Source organism: Anthonomus grandis, chromosome 7, assembly GCF_022605725.1.
Source record: "Anthonomus grandis grandis chromosome 7, icAntGran1.3, whole genome shotgun sequence".
NCBI lineage: Eukaryota > Metazoa > Arthropoda > Insecta > Coleoptera > Curculionidae > Anthonomus > Anthonomus grandis.
In genome coordinates, this window is record NC_065552.1 from 6880852 (window position 1) to 6894371 (window position 13520).

The window sequence follows — 13520 nt, forward strand, 5'->3', positions numbered from 1 at the left end:
TCTCCTTATATACTAATGATGTAACTAATAGAGCGGAAAAAGCAATGAAGCATGGCCAAACAAATCTTAAACACTAACTAAACTGTATAATTGACTATAAGGGATTGGACCTTTATTCCTGTTAAGAATGTTTTTTTTTTATTTTTGAATATTGCTAAACTTTCGTATGCATCTAATTTTCTACTGTTATTAACTGGATTAAGTAATTTTAAGTTGTCTATCCCTACAAAGTGACTAGTATTTAAAACATGTTCAGCCACACTTGACTTTTTAACTCTTCATTATTAACATTCAAGGTAATTATTAATAGCAACAAAATTATTTACATAATCATAATAATAAACATCATACTTAAGATCTAAAGTACAATTAATAGGAATACATACTTATTTCATAAGCAGGATGGTGGTTTGAAACCGGTGACAAATTTTCAGTGGCATATATGACGTCAACATCAGACAAACATCAGAAAAAAAACAGATCAAGAAATTTATGAATCAAATTTGTCCACTTAAAATTAATAAACTTACAACAGCAACATCGCACATTTGCAGACAATAATAATGTTTATAATGTTTGCTTATTTCATCACTGGACATAGGCTGATTTTTTTAATAGAAATAGGTATGTACATCCCAACGCATCTTTCACATCTTTCACTGTACATATTTGCGATTGAAATACACGCCTTCTCCTCCTTTTTTGTAAATTATAATTTTTAACATTTGATTGAAACATAAGAAAATATTACTGTTTTTTAGTGTTTAGTCTAAACCGGCAACACTTTCTTTCCATTTCACGTTAAACACAAGGACGTTAAACTTTATTCATTTAAGATTAAAGATGAAAAGAAATGCAAGAGTATATAAGACTTAGAGTAAGACGAGCAAAAGCGAAGTGGTATTCTAAAGAATGTAACGAGATTGAAATGTATGAGGCAAAACACAACTTGTTTAATTAATATAAAAACTAAAGAAACCAACCCATTATCTAGAAAAACCTAATGAATAAAATAACCGACATTTGTATACAGTTTGGTTTAATACCCAATACCAGCAAAACAGATGGAGAGAGTTCACAGGTTACTGTATTTAGGTAGCAACATCAATGATCAGTGGGACCCAACTGTGGAGAACACAAACCGAGAATAGAAAAAGCGTGAGCCGCTTTTATGGAGATGAAAAAGTGTCCTTCTCATTTATCCTCATATTCTTTCTCATTAATCTTTAGTTCTCCCATTTAACCAGTCCTAATTATTCTTGATAATTGATATTTTTCTTAAGAACTACCTTCACTTACAAGACTTACAAGACAATCCTAACTGGCCCCACGGAACTGATGTTTAAATTTCACCCATTCCTGTAATATAACAATCCTAAAAATCATTAAAAAATGCGTTGCCTGCAAACGTAATTTATTTTTAGACTAAACCAAATAAAACCAACCTTGGAGTTTCCACATTATTGTAATATGAATAATTCAAGGTTGCGGACACCATAATCGTGTATTAAAACGCGAAAAAATTCTTTGTATGCCATTCGATCGATATTTTATACTTCCCATATATGTGATAATAATAATTAATGTTCGCATAATGTCAGTTATAATTTAGATTAAAATGGTTATTTAGGTTCTATTTCATGGAAATACCCGTTCTATGACACGACAACCATTAAATTGGAAAAAGTTTTTCCCACCGGAACTGGTTAATTACGTATCATAGAAGAATGCAATAACAACTATGTTTTTTAATATTTAATTAATTATGTGTTATTAATTTTCTTATAAACTTAGCTTTTTTCTTTTTTTTTCAGATAGCTTAACAACGAAACAAGTTTTTACAACGGAACTTCTGGATGGTTTGCCGGTGGATCAGTGTTTCGACATGGATTACGAACATCGGAAAATTATCGGGGAGAAAGTGATGGATTTGTGCCTTTTTGAAATCCTTAGGTTTAGGTATATGCAGACGGACCCGAACTGGGCCAACTTTTTGTACAACCCCAAGAGCAAAAAGGTACAAAAAACAGATTTATTAGTAAATCGTTGGTAAACATACAGAATTTTACTTAAAATCTGTTGCTTTATCTTTTTTAAACCTCTGTATCTTATATAAAATCAGCCACTAACACAGGTTAATTTCCAAATTTTTTTAAAATGAGTTAAGTGGTCCCCATCTATAAGTCTGGTGATACCTTTGAGGTGAAGAATTATCTGCCAATGTGTATATTAAACAGCATCCCTAAAGTTTTTGAAAATTTACATAGTTACAAAATTTATTACTCCCTCTTTGGGTTCTGCAATTATTCAGGGAAAATTTTGGTTTTAAACATAATTCATCAGTAGAACTGAACTTGCTCATGTATGCTGATATACTGGCGGATGCCTTGGAGGGCGGTAAAGAACTTCATACTCCAAAGCATTTGACAGGGTTAATCATGAGATCTTACTCAAAAAACTTCTTGGTCTTGGCATATCAGGTTCTCTTTTGGACTGGTTGAGGAGCTACCTTACTGGTAGAACTCAAATTGTGCGGGTTAACATTTTCACAACTTTCCCGTTAACAGTTTTCTCATAGGTGTCATAGGCGTCTCACGTCTATGCAAGTATTTGCTTTTTCTGTTACCCTAGTAAAACCATTTATTTGACTAATGAATCTCATGTGATTGAAGTAGTAGAATTATTCTATTAAGCATTAAGTTACTTCATTCTCTATAATATTCATATTGAGGTCATAAATCATTATTTCAGAATGGTATAACTCTTTTTATAACTCTACAGCCTACTTCCTTTAACTTCCAGTTACTCCTGCTAGACTTCGGAGCCAGCAGGGAATATTCGAAAGAATTCATGGACCGTTACGTGCAAGTACTAAAAGGCGCCTGTGACGGAGATAGAAACATCGTCCTGAACGTCTCCAAGGAGCTGGGATTCCTCACTGGCTACGAGAGCAAAGTAAGTGACCTCTCTCAATTAATTTTGATCACTTTGACCGCGCGATATCGCAGCAATTTCGAACGAAACTAATTGCGTCAGTGGTAATTACGTTTAGTCATGTGCAGCAATGAATGATTCATGGCTAAGATTGTGTTTTTTTTTTTAATTTGACCTAAAGTAGTCATAATACGCGTCACTGAATATTTAAATTAGACGTTTTCTGAAGGAGAAATCTGTTCTGTGTATAAGTGTTATTATTTGCACGATTCTATGAACTTGTTTTCAGATGCATAATTATTTATGGATATTTAAATTAACCCAAACAAGATTTAAAATATTGCCTTAATTCTTTATTTATTCAAAAAGAGTTTTTGCTTTGTGGGTGACCATATTTAATTTTTCCCAGATGAAATTCCAGCAGACGGCCTGCAGAGCGCCACTTGCGTCTTATTTTTGAATCGAAATTAAACATCTTAGTTTCGGAGAAAACCGTTGGTGCCACTGGCGATGATGATCTAATTTTTTGACAAAGATAATCGGATCATTTTGTAAAGATAATTCTATTGAAGATCACCAGGCTATAAAAGAAAACCTTCTTTCAATAACATTTACTATTCACACCTTTAGCAATTTTTTCGATTTCATTTATAAATCCTACGCAACAGGTTTGAATATACTAAACCCGTGTTGAATCACTTGCTAGGAGCAATAGATGAATTTTACAATAAGTGAAGTGAGACAATACAAGAACTTCACATAAAACTTTCCTTAGGTGTTTATTAAGGAGCTGCCTCTGACTATAAAGTGGCTTCAGTCTTGTTTATACATTGATCAATACGCTCATTAAACCTCAATTTAGCATCCAAAAGTATTCCACGACTTTTAACGAAATGACTATGGTACATTTAATCAGTTGACCATTAACACGAATAAATTTCTTAAATGTGTCCTTAGACTACATCCTACCAAAAAAACAAAGCTTACATTTACTTGGGTTTAAACTTAAGCAGTGGTCTTTAATCAAGTCAAATATATACATAATAGGTTGAAATTAATTAAATTACTTAAATTTTTTTTGTTTCATTATAATATTGTGTTTTTCGTTTTTTAAGTTCAATGGTATATTAGGCGCTAAAGAAATTACATTCATATTAATAAAGTTGACATCAGAAAGACTATAAAGAATTCCGCTTCTTTTCTTATTTGTATTAGTAATTCATTTTAATTGCATACATTAGACCCAGTCTTTGAACATTTTCAACAAACCAAGGTTTATGAGGTTTCTTAAATAAATAGGTCTTTATGGAAGCATGTACATCCAGTAACGCTAATATATTCTGATTAAAGAATTGAAGCTTATCATTTATGTTATTTACAAAGAATGTTTATCCTAAGAAATAGATCTTAAATGATCATAGAGTGAAGCTTCATTTATTTTTGCTTTAATTGCAAAAGGTCCGAGACACCGGCTGATTTATAGTAGTTACAGTACATATAATTCGAAAAGAAAACCATCTTAGTACTACACTGCACAATTTTAGTCTGCTCAGGCAAAATAATATATACGATAAGACTAGCTCCATTAAAAGTAAAACCAGTTGATTTATCAATAGTTTGTAACCAACCAGTAGAGCCTAATAGATCTGTTATTCTATTACCGTAACCACTATCGGAAAGGTTGGGTAACAGGAGGAATAATAGGTAACAGGAGATGATGTTCTCGTGCAGAAATATGAGGTGGCTTCTTCCAATATTACTATAATAAATATAGTTCTATTTATAGAAAAGTCATTAGGTCGTAAAAAAGAATATATTAGGCCTGAAGATTGTCAGCTTCAAAAAATGTTTGTAAGGAAACTGGGTCAATTATTAATGACATTAGACAAAATTATGGTAAACCCAGGTTATTTGACTGTTGTGATATTACACCAAATAAGCTCCAATGATTTCTTTTACTCAGTCGCCGATAATTTAGCTTCTAAAATTGTGCCAACCAGAGATTCGCTGCAGTTTTTATCAAAATTAAAAGTACAAGAGACATTCTTCTTGCATCCAACCGATACAAACAAAATGAATGCTCTTATTTCTCAAATGAAAAACAAAAAACATTCCTGCCTTGAAATCGCTGGTTAATATAGTGAATGAATCGTTGTTAGAAGGATACTTCCCAGAATTCTTAAAAAAAACTGTAGTTATTCCTCCTACAAGGGTGGCGATGTCTTTTGCCCGTCAAACTATAGGCCAATTTTTCTTTTTCCAACCTTGTCTAAAATTATAGAAAAACTAGATAAGGTTAGAGTTCTTAGTTTTTTTAAAGAGGCACAATGAGTTTAAATAGGGGTGAAGTTTTTGGAGCGGTGTTTTGCGATTTGACAAAGGCTTTTGATTCGGTTAGCAATGAAATACTACTTCGAAAGCTGGAAATATAGGGGTTTAGAGATTATCTCTTAATTGATTCAGCTCCTCGCTTTTGGGAGGGTACCGTAGTGGTCAGTGCTGGGACCTCCGTTGTTTCTTTTATTTGTCAATGACATTGGTTTATAGATCTATTACCTGCTACTTGACTCTGCTTGCCGATGGTACAAGTATCTTGTCGAATCATTCTGCATTGTAAAATATAATTAATGAAAATTTGCAAAGGATTAAAACCTGGTTCAATAGCAACTTACTAACATTCAGTATGTCTGAAACCCATATACTTATTTTTAGATTTAAATTAATTGACGTTGTCCTTTAAAAAAGTAAATCAATTAATACTGAAAGTTTAAAGTTCCTCGATATTAGGACATGATGGACAAAAAACTTAATTTTGAGAGTCATATAAGGAGTCTTTCAAAAAAATTGTCTTTAAAGAGTCATCTCTAGAAAATTAGTTCAAAGTGCAGTTAGAATGGCATATTTTGCCTTAATTCAGAGTAATTTAAGATTTGGTCTTCCTTTTTGGAAGCTGTAGTGGATATTTATTTATTTCTTTGTATGAACTACAAAAAAAGGGCAATTCGAGTTATGTACAATGCTGGATTTAAGAATTCATGCAAACCTATATTTCTGCACAATATTTTGACCTTGCCATGACTATTTATTCTTGACAGTGTTTATAGAAAATATACGCATCTTATTACACAGGGACAATATATTACTCGTCAAGCACAACACATACCTTTACCCATACCCACCCATAAATACACCCACAAATAGCCAAGTAAAGAGATGATGCTGCAAAAGAAATGTAATATTCGAAATTCAAACAATTTCAAGAAGTTTCAATGTCAACGCAAAAAGAAAATTGATTAGTAGAGCATATTTACTCTTCTGGTCAATATTTTAATGATCGGTATGCTTAACTGATGTAGTACTGGCTGTGAAATAAGCTTTTAATTACTAAGTCTTTGTAGGCGTGCGATTTTTTGTTTTAAATGTCATTTTAAACAATATACTGGGTGTTTTAAAGTAGAGCTGATTAATTTGTGCAATATTAGCAAGTTTTTATGTAGGTATCAACGCAGTCGTAATACAGGTATACTACCTTCAGAATAATGCGTAGAATACGGGATTCTTCATTTCCGCATTATTTTTCGCAGTATACTGCCTTCAGAATAATGCGGAAATTATTTCTCAAGTAGTATACTTGCGAAAAATCATCATTTTAGTAAAATGATTTGCCATATTTTCCTTTGATGGGTAAAATATTAAATTATTCTTGGATATATTCATGATTGATTTCATTACGATTTCCAGAATCTTTTGATAGTTATGATAACGTGATTTTTAGTAAGTAAAATTCCTGTAATACTTCTGCTTTGTATTTACGTCATGAAGGACCATTTTAAATGATTTAAAGAGAGACTTATAATACTTTAACACACGAGTACCATAAAAATTCCTTTAGCAAACAAAAGCGCCAACCCACACATTTTCCTTAAACATTAAATTACGTTTAAAGTACGTTAAAAGGAAATGACTACACGCCGCTCCTCGTATATTTATTTATTTAAGCGGGTGTTTATACTTTAAAATACAGTGTTGTTAATGGCCTATTTAGGCATAACGGAGCACGTAATTAGCGATAAGAAGTGAAACTGGATACTTCACATTCGTGCCGTTTGCGATAATAAATTTGGAATTGGGGACACCAGTTAACGATACATAAATTGTTATTTATTTATTTTTTTACTTGAATTTAATTTTTATTTAGCTACATAATCAACATTTATAATGTGCAATTTTATTTTAAATAATGCTTAATAATTACGAAAAGTATTTCCCCAGGTGCCTATCATCCGTGTGGGAGGAAGAAGGGTATATAATTTCCACCAGATTTGTATATATCCATGTTTGCTGAACTTCGATTATATATGCATATTTAATATTTGATTGATCTTTTTCCAAATTCATTAAATCATATGGTAATTATTAGTTGCCTGTCTTTATTCATCCTTGTATTATGGCTATATTGTATTTCATATCTTCATGATTATGAGTAAAACAACACACTTCCCATACCACTCTCCTATGTCTTAAAATCGATTTCACCAAACACTGAATTATAACTGAATGATAACAATGTGTTTGGAGTGTAAGCATTTTAATGCTGACTAACTTTGACAGTTTAAGACTTTTAAGATAGAGTAATTTGAGAAGTTACTTTCTTTAATATATTGTCAATATTTGGATGTTTTCTTTTGAGAATGATGCAGTAGCAAAGAATAGCCATTGCTGAGCTAAACCTAAATTTAGTTACGAATAGTTAGAAGATGATACATTGATTTCTGCAAGACCTCAGTTGACCGGGCCTGTACAGGGTGTCCCAAATTCGAGCCTCACCATTGGGATCTCGTAAACTAGAAGAGATACATAGGTCGTTTAAATTGAGGCAAAGTTGCACAGTTTGGTATGGTCACTAAAGCGCCCTTTTGAAATTTCAAAAATGTCTTTTTTCTTCAGAAGCAAAAGACATTTTGGTTAAATACGCATTAACGATTAGTGAACGAACAGTGAACTATCAAAATATAAGTAAATAAATAAAAATAATTGTCAGCATGCACAACGCACCGCCATGCCACTTTGATAAATAATTGCTAAAATTTCTACCTATTTATTTCAGAGCCTAAGATTCAAAGAACGCTACTTTAATTATTATATTATTTATTAATTTTTTTTTTGTAGATATTTTAAAGAAAAGGTGTTTAATCCCATATTAAAAATATATTTTTTGTCTTTCTCTTTAACACGAGTCCTTATGGAAATATCCGTTAATATACAATTATTGAATAAGTGCGATACATCGTTGTTTAGAAACATAAGGGGCTCTTAAAATCCGTAATAAAAAATCCAGGGACGTATTTAAAAAAAACAAACTTGATGATGGCAGCTCAAATACGAAACACCTTTTTCTAAAATAGAGAAAGTAGCAATGAGAATGAGTAACTTATTTTGTTATATCTATTCAAATAGAATCGTAAAAAAATAAAAATGAAATCGCGAATATTCGGTTTTTTCCAAATATCTTCGGAAGTATTTTCAAAATTTCAAAAGGGCGTTTTAATGACCACCAAATTGTGCAACTTTGCCTCAATTTAACCGACCTCGTATCTCCTCTAGTTTACGATGGTGAGACTCGAATTTGGGACACCCTGTATATTGCAATTTCGTTAAAAAAATCTTTACTATTATTTTATAACGGATGGTTTTTAATGGTTGCAATGTTGTAAATAAATAATTGTAACATCTATAAAAAATATTCTTACTGTGTTTGTATCAAGGTTGTATAATATGAGTAACCAAATAAATTACGTTTATTGATATCTCTATATTCGTATCGTTTATCGTTTTTGGCTTTATATCGTCTACCACATAAACCTTATATAATAATCATGTCATGCAGGTAATAAAGTTACTGAATTCAAATTACTCAATAACACTATCTACAGGTGCGAAACGCATTCAAGCCTTTATTGTTATTCAGCGATTTAAATTTATTTTTTATTTAATATTATTTGGGTATGGCTCAAGTTTATACAACCGTATATGAACGTGGCATATGTTCTATTTATAACGACAAATTGCATAAATTAGGATCTGCGTGGAGATTATGATGCGGTAGAATTTCTTATTTAAAAGATAAATCAATTTTTTAAAGCAGTTTAAAGGAATTTTTACATCCTTTTCCATGGACTACAAAAACTATTTATTGCTTTAATTGAAGAATAAAACGATTAAAAAGTGAGATCTACTATCTAGAAATGACAAAAGACCTCTAAAAACCAGAATATTTTTTTCAGACTGTTCAAATAATTTTTTTTTTAATTACCCCGAAAGTTAATTCAAAAGCTTGATTAAATTAAAAATAATATTCATAATGCCTATTGATGTAAAAAAGAAAATTAAAAACTGAGTTAAACTGTATAAATAAAATAAGAGAGTTGTATCTACGTCAACTGTCTGGAAAAGATGCCAAAATTAATTTTTTAGTAGTAGAAGTACTTCAACGATTTTCTATAACTGAAAATTTCCTGGAAGAAAAAATGTTTTAAATCTTTTTCCATCGACTAACGTTTAGAAAATAATTAAAAACATATTATGGAAAATTCTAAAATTAGAAAATGAATTAGGTTAAAATCCAAGAAGCCGCTGCTTTTGTCAAGCAGTTCCTTTTTTTTATATACTCGAAATATCAATCAATATCTTTTTTTCTGTAATTTCACTGCCTGAGAAAAATACTTGATAACTTAATTATTTTTGTAATAATCAATTTATTTTTTATGGAATTGCCAAAAAGAAACTTTTTTTTTTTAAATCTTGTTCGTTGAACTATAACTTTAATTGCTTAAAAAAAAAAATAATTAAAAAGAAAATACACAATATTGTTTCAACTGCTTGGAAGGAAAAATTATTTTTATTTCAGGCAGTTGAGAGCATTTTTTAAATGATTTTTCGGTGAACTGCCTAAAAGGTAATAAATATAATTTGCACTGCCTTAAAGGAAAACTAATTTTTTCCCAGAAAATTGAGATGCTTTAAAACCTTCAGCTAAGGTTGTAGGATATACAGGAGATGAAACACCAGAAATCATTGAAGACAAAATTAGACAACAAAACCATTGGATAAAACAAAATGATGAATTTGCAGTCACTTACATAAAAAAGAACAAACAAAAAAGTACTCAGTTATTTTTCTGAAGCGTGGAGCAGATGCCTACTGGAAGCTTATCAACTTTAGAATAGTCTGTATTGGATGGACTCGCTGTGCCGTGACTGCCGTGTATAATGATGTGCCGTTTACAGAATGCTATAAGTGCCAAGGATATAATCACAACAGCAATGCTTGGACTAATAACACTCTGTGGAAACTATGCAGGAGAACACGAAACATACAAATGTAATAGTACTCAACAAGAACGTTACAACTGCATCTCAGTAAATAGAAAATATAATTTAAAACACGATATTGAGCATACAGCCTTAGATACCAATTGTCCATCAACAAATGATTTTCTTGAAAGCACGAAAAAAAATTTACTATGGGGATTAATGGTCGTAATTAATCAGAATGACATCTTGAACAACATGGATGGAGACGACAGTATCTTAACTAAGACGGTAGACTTGCAATATGCTACATAATATAAGTAAATATAAATGCAAATATTTTTAATTCAATTCTTATATTTAGAAATTTTTCTTATTTTAATTTATCTTGGAAAATTTTAATTTAGGTTTTACTGGCATAATTGTGTTACTAACTTATCTTGTCTGTCTAGCCACATCTGTGAATCACTTGATGTTAATACTCAAGTTGATGTTATTTATACCGACTTCTAAAAAGCCTTTGATCGGATAGTTAATTTATTTCATTCCTACTTGATTGGTAGATCTCAATATGTCGAATATGAGGGCTTTAAATCGAAACTTTTTAACGTAACGTCGGGTGTGCCGCAGGGCTCGAACCTGGGTCCGCTCCTGTTTAGTTTTTTTATAAATGACTTGATTGAGTCACTCACTTGTCATAGGCTGGCTTTTGCCGATGATTTCAAGCTATATTTAAATGTATATGGTTTGGAGGATTGTGTTTTTCATCAGAACTGCCTAAATACATTGGAGGTATAGTGCGCTGTTAACAGGTTAGGCTTAAATGCGGCTAAATGTAGTGTGGTCAGTTACTCTAGATCAAAAACACCTTTAAATTTTGATTACTTTATTAATGATATTATTTTGAGTAGATTAGAGCAAATTATGGATCTTGGTATCACCTTTGACTCTGAATTTACATTCGTTCCACACTTCAACAACATAGTCAAGTCAGCCCTGAGTTCATAATTAGAAGTTCTCAGAGTTTTACTTTGGAATCTACATTAAGACTGCTTTTCTGTTGCTTTGTGAGATCAAAACTGGAGTTTGGCTACATTATATGGAACCCGCTCTATCAGAATCATGTTGGTCTCCTTGAATCTGTTCAGCGTAGATTTGCAAGTTTTTGGCCTTCAGGCATACTATACTATATAAAGTTCTATATAAAACTATATTCTATACCATATAAAGGCAAACATGAAAGAAAAATTATGGTATTGTAATTCTCATAAAACCCGAGCTAGAGCTGATACTTTCTAAGGTAATATTGCCTACATCTCAAGCCACAGTAGCTAGAGTAGAATGTAATGTTGAGGATATTGCTTTGAAAATAACAGCGGTGTATAAACCTGTTTCAAAAGATCTTTTTATCCAAAATTTGAAAGAATTCTTAAGTTTGAATAATAAGCAACAACTATTTACTGGAGATGTTGATATAGATTTATTAAATATTGAAGATAATAGTGTTATTAAATATACAATTGTTATATCTCAATTAGGTTATTTATCTTATATAAATTCAATTACACGACCAGACACAAATACTAATTTAAATCACATATTCTTAAAAGGTAAAAATATTCCTTCCGTAGAATTCAAATCAGTTGTTCTAGGCAGCTGTGTAACATACCATTTTCCAGTAATGATAAATATCGGTTTAAAAATATACTATAATATCGAATTAGCAAATGAATATAAAAATAAACCCTTTAAATAGAATCACAACAATGCAGAAAAGAAATTACTATAGAAATGGGGAAAACTTCCAAGACGAATAGAAAATGGCAAGACTGTTGTAATCAATATTACACAAACATTGGTATAAAAATGGCAGAAAACTCGCAACCTCGCAACCCTCATAGCCTAAAGAACCCTATTGTCCAATTTATCTTTTTGACTCCAATTACCTATAATGAGGTAATAAAACACATCAACAATCTTAAAAATAAAAATTCTCCAGGTTTTAATGGTAGATCGGGGCTAATCTCATTAAACAAATGCACAAATGCTTCACATAATAAACCGAATCTATAAAACTGGACGTCTGCCTTGTAGCTTTAAATTAACAGTTGTCACCCCAATTTATAAATCAGTACCCAAAAATATCATAAGTAATTACCGTCCTACTAGCCTAATAACTTGCTTTGTAAAAATGGTTGAAAAAAGATAGATTAATTAACTTCTTTGTCACTAATAACATTTTGGCGAAAAATCTATTAGGGTTCTTACCGGGTTGTAGTACTAAAAAGGTTACAAACCATCATAACCACATCAGAAAGTGCGTTAGTGTTTTCATAGATCTCGCTAAGGCATTTGACGCTGTCAAATAATAAACTTTTTAAAGTTTTAGAACATTATGGGGTGAGAGGTACTATAATAACACTAATGACAAATTACTTTAAAAACAGACGCCAAGCTGTTAAAATAAGTAATATTTAAAGCAAGGAAGAAGAAATACAAATAGGAGTCCCCCAAGCTATACAGTATTGGGCCCTGTTCTATTTATAATTTATTTAAACTCTCTACTTAAAACAAAACCAAAGAAGGGGTTCATTAATTCCTATGCAGACGGCACAGCATTACTATTTAATGGCACGTACTGGGACCAACACAAACAATATGCCATAGAGGGCCTTTATCAAGTGAAAAATTGGCGGGAAACATTTAAATTGAGCCTAAATGTTACAAAAACTGACAACATTGCGCCTTCACTAACCGCAGCAAATAGACCCAACTTTTCACAATTCCCTAGAGATAGATATAATCAGATCAATGTATAGAGCCAGGTCAATAGAATATAATATGTGGACCAACATTTTAAATGGCATAATATACTTGCCGATTATCTGACAAACTTAAGACTTAAAAAATTGATTGATAAATTTTATAAAGAGAGAACTTTCCTAAATTTAAAAGAATCCTAAGATAGGATATTTTAACATGGGGAGGATTGTATAACAATGCTTTACACAAACTAAATATTATTTATAACAAACCAAGACTTTTCCCAACAGATCAACCAACTAAAGAGCAAACAACGAATTTAAGGACACTATACAATCTGTTCATATTTATTTCAAACCTTATATAAAAATCAGTATAAATTATATCAATAATACAAAATCAAGGGCCAGAGGTGACAGCATTCCTAGTAGTTTAACAAATATAAGCTTATGCCTTTTATAGTAAAGGAAATAAAAAATTAATTGAAATTTAGCAGTGAATGTAATAAGTATA

General features: G+C 31.2%; 1 protein-coding gene across 3 annotated transcripts in view; it reads left to right on the top strand.

Moving 5' to 3' along the window:
• LOC126738878 (atypical kinase COQ8B, mitochondrial) overlaps positions 1 to 13520 on the top strand; it is a 69175-nt gene that overhangs the window by 20162 nt on the left and 35493 nt on the right. For all 3 annotated transcript variants that reach the window (XM_050444342.1, XM_050444343.1, XM_050444345.1), the window contains exons 6-7: positions 1815 to 2017; positions 2803 to 2955. In XM_050444342.1, coding sequence (XP_050300299.1) covers positions 1815 to 2017; positions 2803 to 2955 — 356 coding nt within the window. The remainder of the gene's footprint in view (positions 1 to 1814; positions 2018 to 2802; positions 2956 to 13520) is intronic.